This window comes from Larus michahellis, chromosome 6 (assembly GCF_964199755.1).
Source record: "Larus michahellis chromosome 6, bLarMic1.1, whole genome shotgun sequence".
Lineage (NCBI taxonomy): Eukaryota > Metazoa > Chordata > Aves > Charadriiformes > Laridae > Larus > Larus michahellis.
In genome coordinates, this window is record NC_133901.1 from 50,971,387 (window position 1) to 50,987,413 (window position 16,027).

The 16,027-nt window shown below is 51.4% G+C and overlaps 2 protein-coding genes across 7 annotated transcripts; one reads left to right on the forward strand and one right to left on the reverse strand.

Moving 5' to 3' along the window:
- Positions 1-1,515: 1,515 nt before the first annotated feature.
- Positions 1,516-9,818, forward strand: LOC141744909 (cytochrome P450 2C8-like). 3 transcript variants are annotated; one of them, XM_074591792.1, is made up of 9 exons: positions 1,516-1,532; positions 4,112-4,274; positions 4,773-4,922; positions 5,221-5,381; positions 5,758-5,934; positions 6,458-6,599; positions 7,029-7,216; positions 8,363-8,504; positions 9,225-9,818. In XM_074591792.1, exons 2-9 carry the CDS (start codon positions 4,241-4,243, stop codon positions 9,404-9,406), a joined length of 1,176 nt encoding a protein of 391 aa, XP_074447893.1. In that variant the 5' UTR covers positions 1,516-1,532; positions 4,112-4,240; the 3' UTR covers positions 9,407-9,818. The 3 variants fall into 3 exon arrangements, with proteins under 3 accessions (XP_074447893.1, XP_074447891.1, XP_074447892.1); XM_074591790.1 differs by lacking the exon at positions 1,516-1,532 and adding an exon at positions 3,253-3,766; XM_074591791.1 differs by lacking the exon at positions 1,516-1,532 and adding an exon at positions 3,596-3,716.
- Positions 7,290-13,725, reverse strand: LOC141744910 (zona pellucida sperm-binding protein 4-like). 4 transcript variants are annotated; one of them, XM_074591797.1, is made up of 5 exons: positions 13,520-13,725; positions 13,038-13,159; positions 12,857-12,959; positions 12,132-12,287; positions 7,290-7,449 (listed from the first exon to the last, which is right to left on the reverse strand). In XM_074591797.1, exons 1-5 carry the CDS (start codon positions 13,716-13,718, stop codon positions 7,442-7,444), a joined length of 588 nt encoding a protein of 195 aa, XP_074447898.1. In that variant the 5' UTR covers positions 13,719-13,725; the 3' UTR covers positions 7,290-7,441. The 4 variants fall into 4 exon arrangements, with proteins under 4 accessions (XP_074447898.1, XP_074447894.1, XP_074447896.1 ...); XM_074591793.1 differs by having other exon boundaries at positions 7,290-7,559; XM_074591795.1 differs by lacking the exon at positions 7,290-7,449 and adding an exon at positions 9,464-10,570.
- Positions 13,726-16,027: the final 2,302 nt, after the last annotated feature.

Sequence of the window (16,027 nt, forward strand, 5' to 3'; positions counted from 1 at the left end):
AAGACCTTTCCCGCTGCTCTGCCCGGCAGAGACTGAAGCAAATGGATCTCGACAGGCTGCCTGCGTGGCTGCTGTTTGAGCCGCGCTCACGAACCAAATGGGCTGGTCCCAGCGCCTGCCTGGGCACCGGGCAGCCACAGTGGAGAGGAACCTGGGGAAAACATTTGGACTTTGGCAGGGAGGGAGGCTTCATCTCTGTAGAAGCTTGTGCCAGGACAGCTTGCCCAAATCTCACAGCCACCGTGTGACTGCTGAATGCTTCACTTCACTGCGTTATCTGCTGATAAATGGGTAAAAAATAACAAATAAATGAAGCACTTTGGAGCTATAGAGATAGCTTTCATTACACTTTAACCCACCAATACTTTGTTTATGCTCATAGGAAAAAGTATCTACAGGTACGTGAAGAATAACTCTCTGTGAAACAACACTGGGAACGCTGTAGATCCCCCAGGCAATACCTGTGCTGAGAACAGTTTCAGGTAAGTGCCCTTTCCTAATTTCGACGCGCAGACACTTGACAGCTGTGTTGGAGGACGTGGAGATGGGAGGTGATGAAAATGAGCCTGAAATTCACGGAAACGAGATGCTTTGTTCAGAAGAAGTTGGGATAGGCAGCGGAAAGCAGCTTGGCTGAGAGGAAACAGGCAGGTCTCTCTTCCTCGCAAATCTCTTCCTCATCCATTTAATAGTTCTCACGCAGTACAGTGACCCAGCTGTAAGCACCAGTTTAGCTAGCACTCAAGACCACCACAAACAGGACGACGCAGAAGATGAAGGTAGGGCAGGCAAAAAATCTCTGTAGGCCACTAGCCTGAAGCTGACCCCAGCAAGCTAAAATCTTCCTGGGATATCCATCAGGAGAATCCTCTCCTCCTAACAATTTTGAGCCTGGAGACTGGGACAGACATAGCAGCAGTGTAGGAGTAGCCCTGGCTGTAGAAAGCTCTCTAGAGCTTCTGTGGAAAGAAAAGTAAGTATTAAGCACCACCACAAAGAAGTGCTGGAAAGAGGCGCAGAAAACGCCCTGCGCATTGTGGGAGTGCCTCTGACGAGATCGCAGTGTCTGGCTTGTACTGTGCACCATATGTGGCACAAACTGGCAGTGCATGGAGGAGAGGCTCGGTCAAAACAATCCTCCACAGAAGGTGAACAGTATTTGCCGACAGCAGGGACATCCACACCAAGCTTCCCGGGGATGAGGGGTGCTGGCAGCACAGTGGGCAGGAGAGGCATTTTGCAGTGCCACCTTCTGAATCAAGGTCCAAAAAGAGAAGGCTCAGGCAGTAAGCCTTCTACACAACCATGGCAGTTTTGCTTCAAGCTTGTGCTTTAGTTTAGAAAAAAAGAGAAAAAGCTACAACACTGGCAGCCTTTTCTTTGACTATCCCCAATAGGTGCCTCCAATTAACTTAAAACCAAAGCTCCTGGTGAAGATGGAGAGGAGGGCATTTCAGCCTGGCCTTCCTGGACTTTCACGTGAACGGAGAGGACAGAGCAGTCCTGCCTACTCTTAGCATCTGCAAACAGAAGTGAGTACTCGGAAAACCCTGGAATACTACTGTGACATGAAAAGGTCTGTGTTTTCCCACAGGGACGGGTCTGAGTGACTAGTCTTATGTGTTTTCCTCCCTTGTAAACCCCCAGTGTGTCTGCCAGGGCGGTGGGAATATCTGGAATATAATGATTTTATTCTGACAAAAATGAGAAAGCTTGAAAGTATTCCCAGTTCCAGGGCTCTTGCCCAAAGTGTGTCTCAAACTGTGAGGTAGAGCTAGGAAGTAAGCCCTCGTCCCCAGGATCAACGGCACTTTACAGGGAAGGTGGCAAGGCAATGAACTCAGGCAGCAGAGAGGCCTCCTGTAGCCAAGTAAACTCCCATGAACTCCGCTTTCACCCAGAGCGACATGAACTCCCATGAACTGCCCTGGCAACATCTGAGCCGATGCAGAGGAGTTCACGTCAGCGGATAGGCAACTAGCCCAAACCTGTTGGCAATTCAGTTTTTCCACCAAAGTATCAAGTACAGGTCTTTAAGAAGTGAAATGACATTTTAAACGAACTACAGGTTTTAAGAAGTGAAATGACATTTAAAAAGAACAGCTAGCAAATTATTGCACCAATGCAAGAGAGCAAGGATGACGTAAGAACTTACGGGGAAGCTGCAGAAACTTTTGCAAAACTTCGCTAGCTCCTTTGAGTGAAGGGGAAACTCACACTAACACGCTGCGGCACAGCAAACCCAGCACACTCCAACCAAGCACCTGGTTCACCCAGGCCCCTCGCTGATTCCCACCAAGTCCCACGTCCCCTATCCTCGCAACACCTTCCGCTCAGTGGGATGAGTCCTGTCTGCCTGCAGAAGCGTCGCAGCTCAGGAAAGACAGAGGGATATGGCCAGACTGAGCGAGCTGAGCACAGGCAGTGCCACAGCCCTGAGGGTCCTTTCTACCCGCCGTTGCCACTGCTGTTGGGACCTCGCAGGTACACAGCCCCAGAGTGGGCAGGAAGCCTCCCCAGCTCTTTTTGAAGCCCTTGCAACACACCAGACATGCTCTGCAGTCTCCCAGAGCACCTCTGGCCCTTCCAGGGGAGCAGTTCCTCATGTTGGAGTCAGACAACAACTAAACAGGGAACTCGTACGTGCCAGCTTCTAGCAGTAGCTTGGGTGCGCTGCTTGGGTCATTGCAAGTGCAAGGAGTAGTGGCCAGGTTGCACTGACCTATACCCAGCCTCTCACAAGCGCACCTCTGGCTCAGCTTGGGAAGCCATTGCCCAGAGACCCTCTCAAGAGACCCATCTCAAGATTTCTCTCTTCTCTACCTGCTTCTCTCACCCTTTCCTCTAGGAGACCTCAAAGAGGTCAGAGTCCCAAGGTCTAGTCCCCTTTTCTTATGTCTTTTTCTTATCTCTCCCAGCAAATCCTTTCTCATCTATTGTGACGTCTGGAGACCTTTCTGCCCTTGCCAGACGGATATTTTATACTTTCCCCTCCTGCGAGGCCAGACATCTCTAGGGAGAGAGACCGAGGCAATTGCTGTGCATTGAGGAGAACACGTCAGTATGTTCTTTGGCACATCACACGCAGTGCGAACTCCACTGATAATGTCAGGAAGACTTCAGGAACAAGCAAGGATGGCTCACCCCACTGAGAGCTTGTACGATTAATACCAAAGAACAGAAAATGCAAACAGCACTGAAGTACTTCAAAGATACTCTCGTGACAGTGAATTTCCAGGAGCGCCTGAGTCAAAGAGTGTGCCCCTAGTGTGACCTCTTTAATAATAAACTTTAGATGAAACAAAACAAGTTTTATGAACACATTGTAAATTTCTTAACCTCAGTTGGCCTCTGCAATTGTTTGAGATAAGGTGTGTCTTTGATGGCCAATTAACACTGAGAGAAGTCCTAGTTTCATAACACAGGGCAGTCAAACAAATGATTGACTACTAATATTGACTGACTCAGCCACGTGATCCAAAACCTGCTGTTGAGGTAACATAGCCAGCATAGCTAACATAGCCCTTCGGTATATAGGCTCGGGCTCCGGCAGCCAGAGTCACTCCCTCCTGAGCCACAGAAGCAAATGGAGCTCCTGGGAGCAGCCACTGTTGTCCTCCTGGTTTGCATTGCTTGCCTGCTCTCCATCACAGCATGGAGAGGGAGGTCTGGAAAGGGGAAGATGCCTCCGGGACCAGCTCCCCTTCCCATCCTAGGTAACTTGCTGCAGGTGAAACCAAAGGACTTGGCCACAACCCTCCAGAAGGTGAGGCCACTTTCTTCTTCTCTCTTACTTTCTTCTGTGGGCAAGAAGTGTGTGGGACCTGTGCATGGGGACAGTCTGTGACCATAGCTTGATAAGCAGCTATCCCAGAGGAGCAGAAAAGCCATGAGGATCTCAGCTGCTCCCCCGCACTGCTGTTGTCATTGTTGCACAGGGCCTGATAGCTGGGAACCCTCTCCACACCTATATTTGTCAGGAGAGGACGAAAACTTGACGTTGCTGGTCTGTGAGGCTGCACCGCCTGCCGTGGGATGCAGCAGCAAGGCCACTTTTCAACTCCTCCTCCCGCTCTGCTCCATGGCCATCTTCTGTCTTGCATTTTGACAGCTCAGTGAAGAGTATGGACCAGTGTTCACAGTGCACCTGGGCTCTGACCCAGTGGTGGTGCTGCACGGACATGATGTGGTGAAAGAAGCCTTGGTTGATCGCGCGGACGAGTTTGCTGCCAGAGGACACATGCCAATAGGAGACAGGGCGAACAACGGATTAGGTATGTTTGCTGAGTGAGCTCCTTCTGAGGAGAAGGGAAGGGCTGAGCATTCATTTGGCAGATCAGGGCTGGAATGTACCACGCAGGAGGGAGGACTGTGGAGAGTGGGTGGGTCCTACCTGGAGAAGGGAAGGCAGAGTGGGCTGTAATTGCTGCCTTTCATCACCCAAAGCGGGTAGTAGAGAAATGGAGTCAGATTGATCTTAGTGATGTGCAGTGAAAGGGCAAGCGGCAACAGCCCCCAGCTGCAGCAAGGGGAATTATGTGCAGATACGAGCGATGAATTGTTCACAAGGAGGTTGGGCATGTGGTGGAGAAGGCCAAAAGCAGGCAGGTGGACTACAGTACCTCCATAGAGTGTCTCCAAACCACAGTACTCTATGACACTACCGTGACAGTGCTCTCCCAGGGACAGGATTCGCTCTCACTGTGAGCCTCTGTTCATCTCACACCCAGCACACCCAAGCCAGGTCTTTGCTCTTCCTTCTTCCTCTGCAGGGATTATTTTTAGCAACAACCAGGAGTGGTTACAAGTCCGTCGGTTTGCTCTCAGCACTCTGCGCAACTTTGGAATGGGGAAGAGGAGCATTGAAGAGAGGATCCAGGAGGAATCTGAGCACTTGCTAGAAGAGATCAACAAAACAAAGGGTATGCTACAGTTTCAATATAGCTTATGTTTGCAAGAAAAAGGACTGTACTAAGGGAGACCCATGTCTTTAGCATAGAATAGAATTAGCACGTGCTTTGTCCATGCACCAGCTGCCCCTTGTTACAGAGCAGTAAATAATTCCGTGATCACATACTGTTCTTTTTGGGGACCCTTCTGTGTCGTTCAGAGACTCTGTTCTGGTATTTCCACTAACAGCCAGAGCCCAGGTTACCCACAGTAGCCATGAGTAGCCATAGTTGGTTTTCTTTATGGTTTGTAACTTTTCTGAAATCCCAGGAACGCCTTTTGACCCAACCTTCACGCTGAGCTGTGCTGTCTCCAACATCATATGCTCCATTGTCTTTGGGAGACGATATGACTATAAAGACAAGAAGTTCCTGGCCCTGATGAATAACATGAACAACATCTTTGAGATGTCGAACTCCTACTGGGGACAGGTACAATCCAGTAGGCATTTTAGTGTGTCAACATTCTCCTAGGGGAGCAGGGAGCCTTCCTCCCAGTGAAGTCCCATCTCAGTTTTCTAAGTAGGACCCCGTCAGTGCTCTGCTGCACAGGAGGGAATTCATTCAAGAGCAAGACGCAGCCTCACCAATGGAGAGCTGAGGGTGCTTCCCCCTAGTCCTGACACCCTTCTTCTCTGCCTAAGGTTCCTACCACTAAGCAAGCCCCTACTGCCCTGTCAGACTGCCCAGCCTCACCGCCCTTCTGCTTGTCTCAGTTGAGAGGGTTGTGAACTTCCTAGGCTTTTTGGTAATATCAAAGGATGGGGCAATGGTCATGCTAGGGACCCTCCTGTTTCTTTCTTTCCAGCTCTACCAGATGTTCTCAAATATCCTGGATTACTTGCCTGGCCCACACAACAAAATATTCACAGAATTTGATGCTCTAAAAGCCTTTGTGGCAGAGGAGGTGAAGATACACCAAGCCACCCTAGATCCCAGCTCCCCTCAGGATTTCATTGATTGCTTCCTCACCAAAATGCAGGAGGTAAGGAGACAGCGTACAGCCCCAGCTCATCCCCAACACACCTACACTGAGCCCCTTCCCTCTCCTAAGTAACACAGGCATTGGGATGATCCCTTCCCAGGCAGCTAGGCTGTGCAGTGGGAAGGCACCAGCAATACCCCAGATATTGCCTGTGCTAGAGCTTATAGCTCTGGGTCTGCACACTCACCAGCTCCTACCTGCACCTTCTTGGACAGCAAGACCTTCATCTGCTCTCACTGAAACACAGGGATGTGTGCAGTCTGGTCTTGCAGTTCTTCCACTGGAAAGCAGTTAGCACAGCAAGGGCAGACATGCAGCTACGTACCATTTGGTGCACAGCTTGAAAGAAGGCCGCGCTGGTGTTGAGCTTACTGCACAAAGAGAGCATTGCAATGTCCCAGGTGGCTGCTGCAGCTTAGCAGAGAAATGCAAGAGCTCTGGGTGAGAAAGAAGGCCTGGGATGACACAAGAAAGGGCCACTTTTCTCAGCCCAGCCAGAGAAACAGCCCAGCCTTTTCCCTAGGAGAAAGAGCACCCCAATTCCAGTTTCCACATGAAGAACCTGATAACCAGCACCTTCGACTTGTTCATTGCCGGGACTGAGACAACTAGCACGACTGTAAGATATGGGCTTCTGCTTCTTCTCAAATACCCGAAGATACAAGGTACCAGTCTGTGACCTCTTCCTCTCTAGCTGTTCCCCTGGGCTGGGCACGCGTCTAGCACCGTATCCTTCTCCCAACTTTCCTCCTCTCTCTCGCACATTTTACCCAAATGGGCAAAGTCCTTGCACTGTCATTCCCCAGGGTAGGCATTAGAGATCCCTCAGCTTCACTGGCATCATCATCAGCTGCACTCCCTTCACAGCCAAGGACTTGACTGTGTGTCTTTACCGCCCAGTACTCCTATTTAGTCAAGTCACTGGGAGGACATTCTTTGCATGGGCCGCAGTGGAACTGTGTTCTAGTCGACACCAAAACCAACATCAGTGCTCCTGTCACCTGTGATGTGTGATTTGTGGGCAGCTTAGGGCAACCTGTTTAGGTAGGTTTGGTTTTATTTACCCATTTTATGGTTTGTGCTTCTCATGACAGAGAAAGTTCAAGAAGAGATTGACCGGGTAGTAGGACGATCACGAAAACCTTGCGTGGCTGACCGGACCCAGATGCCCTACACAGATGCGGTGGTCCATGAAATCCAGCGCTTCATCTCCCTCGTCCCCCTGAGTGTCCCTCGCGCTGTGACCAAAGACCTCTGCTTCAGAGAGTATGTCATTCCCAAGGTTAGTGGGCAAGGTCCCTCAAGTTCGGCAGCACTTTTGCTCTTAGGCTGGCAGTTACAAGCCAGAAGCTAGAAGTGCAGTGGCCTGACCTAGTATCACCCAGCCCTTCAGGAAGGTGTTATCCTCAGGCTCCTGTAGCTCACTTGCAGCCCCTTGCTGCCACTCCGTGGGCCAAGACTGGAACAGTAGCTCTGCCCAACACCTTTGCTCACTTGCTCCGCAGCTTTATCCATCTGCAGAAACACGGTGGGTTCACAAAAAAAACAGAGCAGTGACTCCTCACACAAAAGGCAGCAAAGCCATGGAACTGCTCACCACCCTCCAGGAGAGCCTGTGCGCATGCCTGGAAGCAAAGTCAGTTGGTGGTTATTGAGCACAGAAAACCCCAGAGCCACAAAGTGCTGAAGACTACGTTTGCAATCAAGGGAACGAGCAAAACCTCTTTGCCTGTTTTTACACACTTCTTGAGGCAGTCACTGCTGGCCATTGCCAGAGGCAGGCTGATGGGCTACAGCAACCCATGGCCTGGCCTGTCGCAGCAGCGCTCGTTGCTCTTCTGGCTGACTGTGTACAGCAGGGGAACAGCAGCACACAGGCTGTTGGCCTTTTAATTTTCAGCTGTCTGTGTAAAATCAAAAGGCAGGACCCAGGGACCTGCTCAGCTTCTAGCAGATGGCTCTTGTGTCATCACTGTTGGATTACTTATCTCACACCCCCACCAATGGCTGGTCAGGAAGAGGGAAGGAAGAGGACTGTGGCAGAAGAAATTTGTCAGGAGACGGGAAAGCAACCTTTTGCTTTTCGGGGCTCACAGAAAAGAAGGAACATCTACAAGTTCATTAGGGTGAAACACTGAGAAAGAGGAAGAATTAGGTGGGGTGTCCCCAGATGACTAGAGCAAAGTGAGGATAAATGGTCCGAAAGTGAGAGGGAGCATTCAGGAAGATCAGCCAACAATTGTCCCTGCTGTCCCATCTAGCAGGCTCTCCCTAAAGCTGCCTCCCCAAAGGCAAGGTCCCCAAAAGGAAACCAAAGGCACTAGTAGGACTGTGCTGGGATGCTCAGTCTTAACTTGGCAGGCAGTCGGATTAAGTGACCTAACTCACCTCCCCTTCATATTCTGCTCTTCTCCTTGTGTTATCTCAGGGCACCACAATCTTTCCTGTCCTCACTTCTGTCCTCCACGACAGTAAAGAGTTTCCAAACCCAAATGAGTTCAACCCTGGACACTTCTTGAACGAGAACGGCACCTTTAGGAAGAGCGAGTTCTTCATGCCCTTCTCAGCAGGTAAAGCACTGGCTTTCTCTCTCTTCCTCTCCCTGTCGCCGTCGTCCTCCTCCCCCTCTGGGGACCATTCTGCCTTTCCCTATAACACACGCTCCCTCTTCCCAGCGTGGTCCCACCGGTGCTTCCATAGGGCTCACTGCTCTCTGGATAACCCCTCCCTGCTGCTCCATTCCCCAGCTGCACCTCCCATCGTGTTCAGGCCTGGAGGCTTCTCAAACCTCCTACTGGGAGTTGCCGATGTAATGATGTGAATGGGATCTATTGACGCTTTCTAAAAAACCTGTCACCTTCCGACACAACCACCAAAGTCATCCTTAACCATCCTCTCTTTCCGTGGTAGTTGCACTTTTCCCAGCACCTCTTAAGTACCTCTCGGGCTACACGCAACCACTCACCTACCAATAGCCCCTACCCTCTGTTTTCTCATCTGTGCTTCATGTGCCCTTACTCTCTCTCACCTTGCCCTCTGCAACGCCCCCTCTATGCTCAAGACTTCTTCTGCTCTTGTTCTTCCTTCACACACCCAACCAAACTGCCAAGGGTGGGCGTCCATCTTTCTCCAACAAACTATTCTCTTGCAAACGTCCTTAGTAATCCCGACAGTCGTCTCACTGCTGGAGCTGTATCTGGTAAATAAAGCTGCCTAACATACCTGCTTAGTACAAACTCTTGTCTACTTGGCAACACCCGTCGAGCACTATTTGCTGTTTTCACTTCCAGGGAAGCGAATATGCCCCGGAGAGAGCCTGGCACGCATGGAGATATTCCTACTCATGGCCATCATCTTGCAGAACTTTACCTTGAAGCCTGTCGTTGACCCCCAGGAACTCAGCATAACCCCAACACTGAGTGGGACAACCAACGTACCTCCTGCCTACCAGCTCTGTGCTGTCCCCCGCTAAAAAGCACAGAAACTCTTTCCACGGTATCCTGAGCCTGGCTACTCCTTTTACATCTGCCTTACTAAAACCAATGGCAGAAGCATTGGCGCACCTCCCTAAGGCTTCCAGGAAGACAGCCCAAACACAGGTGCACAGAGTAGGCACCTTCAAAGCCTCCTGGAACTGCTCTACCACATCCCAGGGAGGCCCTGGGTGACATTGCAACCTGTTGCACTGATGCTCTCTCTGTGCGCTCCTTGAGTGCAATGGCTGCATCAAATAGCTGATTTTCTCACACACACAGCTCCCATGGCTGCCCACGACCTGCTTCTCCTGCAGCATGTGTCCCACCAAGAGCAGCATGCTTTGCAGATGGTTAGCGCTGCACGTGTGTACATTAATGACCCAATAAAGAAAAATCTTTTTATGATTATTTGAGCCATTATTTCCTTTGGGTTGGGGCAGCACCCCATCCGCCCCATGGTGGGTAAGGAACAGCTGAGAATGACGGGAAGTTGCCATCACAGGGGGTAAGTTCTGCAGCTGGAGTTGTATTCTCTTCCCACTTTTCTTGGGCATATCACTTCATCTCCCTTATGGTCTGGACTCCTTCTGCTAAATGAAAAGAGTGCATCCCTGTCTTTGCAGGCTGTTGGGAGAAGCTCAGCCACCTGAGCCATGGGGACTGCAAACAACTCTCTGGCTGCTCTTTCCTACCATCAGAATCACTGCGAGGATTTAGATGTTATTTATTAAAATGAATGAACTTAAATTTAGGAGGACAGCAAAACCAACTCTCCCAGAGACCTTGGGTATTCCAGGGGAATCTCATTTAGCTTCTGCATCTCAGAGGCGTCACTGCAAACAAGTTCTTCCCCTCTCCAAAGTCTCTTTTGTCCTGTCCTCTGTAGAATTTCATGTACGCACAAAGAGAAAACTCTCTTCTTCATAAACTGCAACCGCGCGACCCCTGGTTTCCAGGAAAAGGATTGTGTCTGTTATCTCTAGTCACAGCCCCTACTCGGTGCTTTTCCTTCAGTGACAGGGTGGATGGTTTTCATAAATGGATTCCACCACAGGTGGCTCTCCTCTGGGCTTATTTGTCCTCACGGGCTTTGCTTGTGTTTGGATGTCTGGTTTGCAGCGCTTGTCTTGATCTTCATTTACGTAGGTATTTCTTGTCCCCTGCATCATGGTCATATAAAAGTCCCAGAGGTAAAATACAATTCCTGTGATGGTAGTCACAAGGTACTCGGAGACCTTGTGAGTACTGCAGAGAATACAATATGCAGTAGTTTCCACCTCTCTTTGGAAACGTTTGGTGGTATTTTGAGTAAAATATCATATTTGCTCACATCCCAGGTTCATCCCTCCTTCTCCCTCCATTTTTGCCCACGCAGGATGCAGCTTTAATGCCTGTGTACTCTAAAACAATGGCAAACCATTGCTGGCCTCTCATCTAGGATTGCCTCAAATGGACAGAGGTGCAACCAGAAAGAGCAGTCACGTAGGATCCCCAGGCAAGCATGGGGAGAGACCTTACCATGAGCTCTTGTATTAGTTTTGTGTGGCAAGGTGTTGGTAGCAGGGGGGCTATAGGGGTGGCTCCTGTGAGAAGCTGCTAGAAGCTTCCCCTACATCCGATAGAGCCCATGCCAGCTGGCTCCAACATGGACCCGCCAGTAGCCAAGGTCGAGCCCATCAGTGACGGTGGTAGCACCTCTGGGATAACATATTTAAGAAGGGGGGAAAAAAACAGCCCAGCAACTGCAGCTGGAGAGAGGAGTGAGAATATGTGAGAGAAACAGCTCTGCAGATGCCAAGGTCAGTGAAGAAGGAGGGGAGGAGGTGCTCCAGGCGCTGTAGCAGGGATTCCCCTGCAGCCCGTGGTGAAGACCATGGTGAGGCAGGCTGTCGCCCTTGCAGACCATGGAGGTTCATGGTGGAGCACATATCCACCTGCAGCCTGTGGAAGACCCCACGCTGGAGCAGGCGGATGCCCAAAGGAGGCTATGACCCTGTGGGAAAGCCCACGCTAGAGCAGGCACCTGGCAGGAGCTGTGGCCCCATGGGGAGAGGAGCCCATGCTGGAGCAGGTTTGCTGGCAGGACTTGTGACCGTGTGGGGGACCCACACTGCAACGGTCTGTTCCTGAAGGGCTGCAGCCCGTAAAAGGGACCCATGCTTGGATGGGACCCCGTGCTGGAGCAGGGGAAGAGTGTGAGGAGTCCTCCCCGTGAGGAGAGAGGGGCGACAGAGACAACATGGGATGGACTGACCACAACCCCCATTCCCCATCCCCCTGTGTTGCGCGGGGAGAGTAGGTAGAGAATTTGGGCATGAAGTTAAGCCTGGGAAGAAAGGAGGGGTGGGGGGAAGGTGCTTTAAGATTTGGATTTATTTCTCATTATCCTACTCTGATTTGAATGGTAATAAATTTAACTAATTTCCCCAAGGTGAGTCTGTTCTGCCTGTGATGGTAATTGGTGAATGATCTTTACCTCAACCCATGAGTCTTTAGTTATACTTTCTCTCCCCTGTCCAGTGCAGAGGGGGGGTGATAGAGCAGCTTTGCTGGGCCCCTGGTGTCCAGCCAGGGTCAACCCACCACAGCTCTGTAGGGCTACCCTTGAAGCCAGTCCTGCATTTAGGAACGCACTCAGCAGCACCGGTACACACCAATACTGCTCTACCAGGGAAGTAAGGAATCCCAGTTCACGGCTCCTCCAGGAGGAGGCACGCTTACCTGTGTTACCAAAGTAACAAGGCTTCACCCTGTCCCTAGGGTCATAGCAGCAGCCTCGCTCTTCACAGTCTCCCTGGCTGATAGGCAAGGAGGCACACAGCAGCCGGTCTTGGCTGAGGACAGCAGAACAGACACCACTGCTTGGAGCATCCAGGGCTGGAAGAAACAGCAGGAGTTTGCAGCTAAGGCACAAGGAGCAGGGGGGTAAAGACACAGAGGACACTGCTGGCAGATGTCTTGGTGACTCTGCATGCAAATCGAGGGAAGTTAGACTCAAGTGAGGGTGAAACACACAGCCTGGAGCTGGCACGGAAGCCGGCTTAGAAGGGACCTGCATTCCCTGGAACAGAGACTCCCCCTGAAGCCACTCACAAGAGACTAGACTGTATGGGATCTGTCAAGATAAAGTATTCCGCATCAACTCTGGTAGTTTGGAAAAATCATTGTACCCAGTCTCCAGCTCAGTCCCTGAACTTGCAGGGATCGATGCAGTCGGAACATGTCTAGGAGACATAAGAAACATTCACCTGCTGACCCTGCAGAGGAGGCACAAGCCCTCAGCAAGTTGGTGGCTCTTCTGTCTGAAACCCTTCTCCAGGGAGTCTCCTGCACAGCAGTAAGTCCCTCTGCCCAGCCCCAGACTGACTAGGAACAGACATCCAAAAGGAAGGGCACTCATCACCACAAGATACAAGCGGGACTTCCTAATGAGCTGTCAGTCTTACCAGGAAGGTCCACAGGGCACCTGAGCAGCTTCTCTTCATGAAGAACCTTTTGCCCAGCATCGTCTGTTCCTTCAAGCCCAACCAGCATGAGGTAATTGCCATCCTAGGGGAGAGCCACACCAGTCAGGGCAGCCAGAGCAGCAGTAGCCACAGTCCCAGCAGAACCCCTAAGGTCACTCACCCATTCAAAGACATAACAGCCAGTATAGGAGACCAATACTTTCCTGGAGCCATCTGGAGTCCCAGATACCAAGAGCCCACACTCAGAGTCATTCTGCAGAACGTGTGCCTCCCCCTCGGTATCTAGGGAAAGAGGAGACAGCAGCAGAGGTTTCAGCATCCCACGTTGAAGACGGGGTCCGCTACAATCCTACCCTTCTGTCGGAAAAAAGGCCCTAGCCAGTATTAGGGGCTGGGCCAGCAGGGGTGTGTGAGGGAAGAGCCAAGACCCAGCAGCCAAGACCATCTAGATCGAGGCACGGCACGTCACCAAAGCCCGTGACTGCTAGGTCATACAAACAGCCCCCTGGTTACACAAGATGCACTGAAGCCGTTAGACAACACTTCACATCAAAGCTGCCCCTTTCTCCTCATTCCAGGCATACACCTGCACTGTGCCAAAATACAGCAATAAGAAAGCCTCTTGACACCACCCTCACTTACCCCAAGTAGTCAGCACAAAGGAAGCGTTCCCTTCCCAGCCTGGAGGTAAGGTGAACTGCAGGCTTTCTTGGCCACAAACCAGCAGGGTGGGATCAGAAAAAACACTACCCTGAGCCCCCACAACCCAAACAAGGGGACCAAGAAAGCCCCAGAAGAGCACAGCTCCAAATGCAGCCCTAGACTGCCCTGCAACACCCATCCTGCTCTCTTGCTAAGCACCATAAAGCAGCTGCTCTCAGCCTAGCCTTTTAAATTGCAGAGCCAGCTGGGACCAGAAATTCCCAAAGTGTCCAGGTGGACCCAGCCCAGCAGTTTAACACCTTCCATTGCTCTCACCTGGCTCTGAACCCGGCGCAATCTGCTTGCACCCTTTGAAGGTGTGCAAGCAGGAGCTGCGCTTATGTCAAGAGACGAGCCTGCATTCATATCACTAAGCTGAGAGGAACTCCTCTGTGCAATTTACTGTCCAGCCCCAGGAGGGTCTTCAAACCCTTTTTTCTCACCCCGAGTTCTTCCCGCTGCTGGCCCATGCAGGAGATCCACCAGCTTTTCCCCATGTACCCTACTGCTGCTCTAATTGCTCATTACATGGCATGAGTGCAAGAAGCTGCGTGACAACGCTCTTTTGCTCTTTTAAAGGAGCCGCCGCTTCAAATGCCGGACATGGGGTGCCAACATAGAAGCACAGAAATAGCCCTCCACATGAAATCTGTGGAAAACTGTGGCGCTCGGGCAGGCTTTGCACCCCTAAAAGGAGGTGATTCCCCTTAAACGGTCCTGGCTGTGGACTACAGCCCCGTTTGCAGTCCAGGGCTGTTCCGGGCATGGCTGCTAGGTGGCAGGACCATGTGCTCTGTGGGACACCCACCCCCAAAGGCTGGCCAAGTGGGCTGACAGGATGGGCCTGAGACACAGGTAAGGGGAGCCTCTGTAATCCCAGAGAAAGCCTCTGCCTGCCAGCACCCATCGCCTGCCTGTACCTGCAGCGTGTCTCACGTAGAGCCTTCTCTCTCCCTCGCCACACATCAGGCTACAGCACCCACGCTGAGTAAAAGCCTTATTTCCATATGGGAAGGCCATCTTTCCATACAGATGTTTCTGTATTCATGCAATGGAGGCGTGGATGTCTTCACGCTGCTGCAGGGGTGGCACGCACATAGTTGGTGCGTGCGTTTTTGTGCCCTGCTTTTTGCAGCAGCAGCGCTGGCATAGCCTGTGCCGCCGTGTTCTTTTGTAATCTGTTTATTTCTTTGGGACTAGATCATCCCTAGATCGTCTAATCTTGACCCTTAATAACGCACTGCCGTTGGTAGCCACCCACACTCCTGCTCTCAGCAGACCCTCCGGACGGCTGCCCAGCCCCACGCAGCAGGCAGCGTGCCCACCCCTCCAGCCAGCCCTCAGCAGCAGGCACGGGTCATAGCTGAGTCCAAGGGAGGTGTTTCCTTTGCTCTTCCACCTTAGCCCACAGCCCGTCGCTCCTCTACAGCAGCACAGGATGCCGTGATCCCAGCCGGCCAGCCGGGTGAAGAACGTCACTGTGCCTGCCCTGCGCGCTGCTTCTTTCATGTACCAACCAGGAGAGCTGTTCCACAAAGTACAAGACCTTTCCCGCTGCTCTGCCCGGCAGAGACTGAAGCAAATGGATCTCGACAGGCTGCCTGCGTGGCTGCTGTTTGAGCCGCGCTCACGAACCAAATGGGCTGGTCCCAGCGCCTGCCTGGGCACCGGGCAGCCACAGTGGAGAGGAACCTGGGGAAAACATTTGGACTTTGGCAGGGAGGGAGGCTTCATCTCTGTAGACGCTTGTGCCAGGACAGCTTGCCCAAATCTCACAGCCACCGTGTGACTGCTGAATGCTTCACTTCACTGCATTATCTGCTGATAAATGGGTAAAAAATAACAAATAAATGAAGCACTTTGGAGCTATAGAGATAGCTTTCATTACACTTTAACCCACCAATACTTTGTTTATGCTCATAGGAAAAATTATCTACAGGTACGTGAAGAATAACTCTCTGTGAAACAACACTGGGAACGCTGTAGATCCCCCAGGCAATACCTGTGCTGAGAACGGTTTCAGGTAAGTGCCCTTTCCTAATTTCGACGCGCAGACACTTGACAGCTGTGTTGGAGGACGTGGAGATGGGAGGTGATGAAAATGAGCCTGAAATTCACGGAAACGAGATGCTTTGTTCAGAAGAAGTTGGGATAGGCAGCGGAAAGCAGCTTGGCTGAGAGGAAACAGGCAGGTCTCTCTTCCTCGCAAATCTCTTCCTCATCCATTTAATAGTTCTCACGCAGTACAGTGACCCAGCTGTAAGCACCAGTTTAGCTAGCACTCAAGACCACCACAAACAGGACGACGCAGAAGATGAAGGTAGGGCAGGCAAAAAATCTCTGTAGGCCACTAGCCTGAAGCTGACCCCAGCAAGCTAAAATCTTCCTGGGATATCCATCAGGAGAATCCTCTCCTCCTAACAATTTTGAGCCTGGAGACTGGGACAG

What these genes read in the sequence shown, in the direction of transcription:
- LOC141744910 (XM_074591793.1), bottom strand. Translation starts at nt 13,718, where the DNA reads ATGGGTGTTGCAGGGCAGTCTAGGGCTGCATTTGGAGCTGTGCTCTTC. An exon ending in CTTTGTGCTGACTACTTGGG is followed by an intron (nt 13,160 to 13,519) that starts GTAAGTGAGGGT and finishes CTCTTTCCCTAG; the next exon opens with ATACCGAGGGGGAGGCACAC. An exon ending in TTGTTACTTTGGTAACACAG is followed by an intron (nt 7,560 to 12,131) that starts GTAAGCGTGCCT and finishes CTTTGCTTCCAG; the next exon opens with GCATGCGCACAGGCTCTCCT.
- LOC141744909 (XM_074591790.1), top strand. Translation starts at nt 3,587, where the DNA reads ATGGAGCTCCTGGGAGCAGCCACTGTTGTCCTCCTGGTTTGCATTGCT. An exon ending in CGAACTCCTACTGGGGACAG is followed by an intron (nt 5,382 to 5,757) that starts GTACAATCCAGT and finishes CTTTCTTTCCAG; the next exon opens with CTCTACCAGATGTTCTCAAA. An exon ending in GAGAGTATGTCATTCCCAAG is followed by an intron (nt 7,217 to 8,362) that starts GTTAGTGGGCAA and finishes GTGTTATCTCAG; the next exon opens with GGCACCACAATCTTTCCTGT.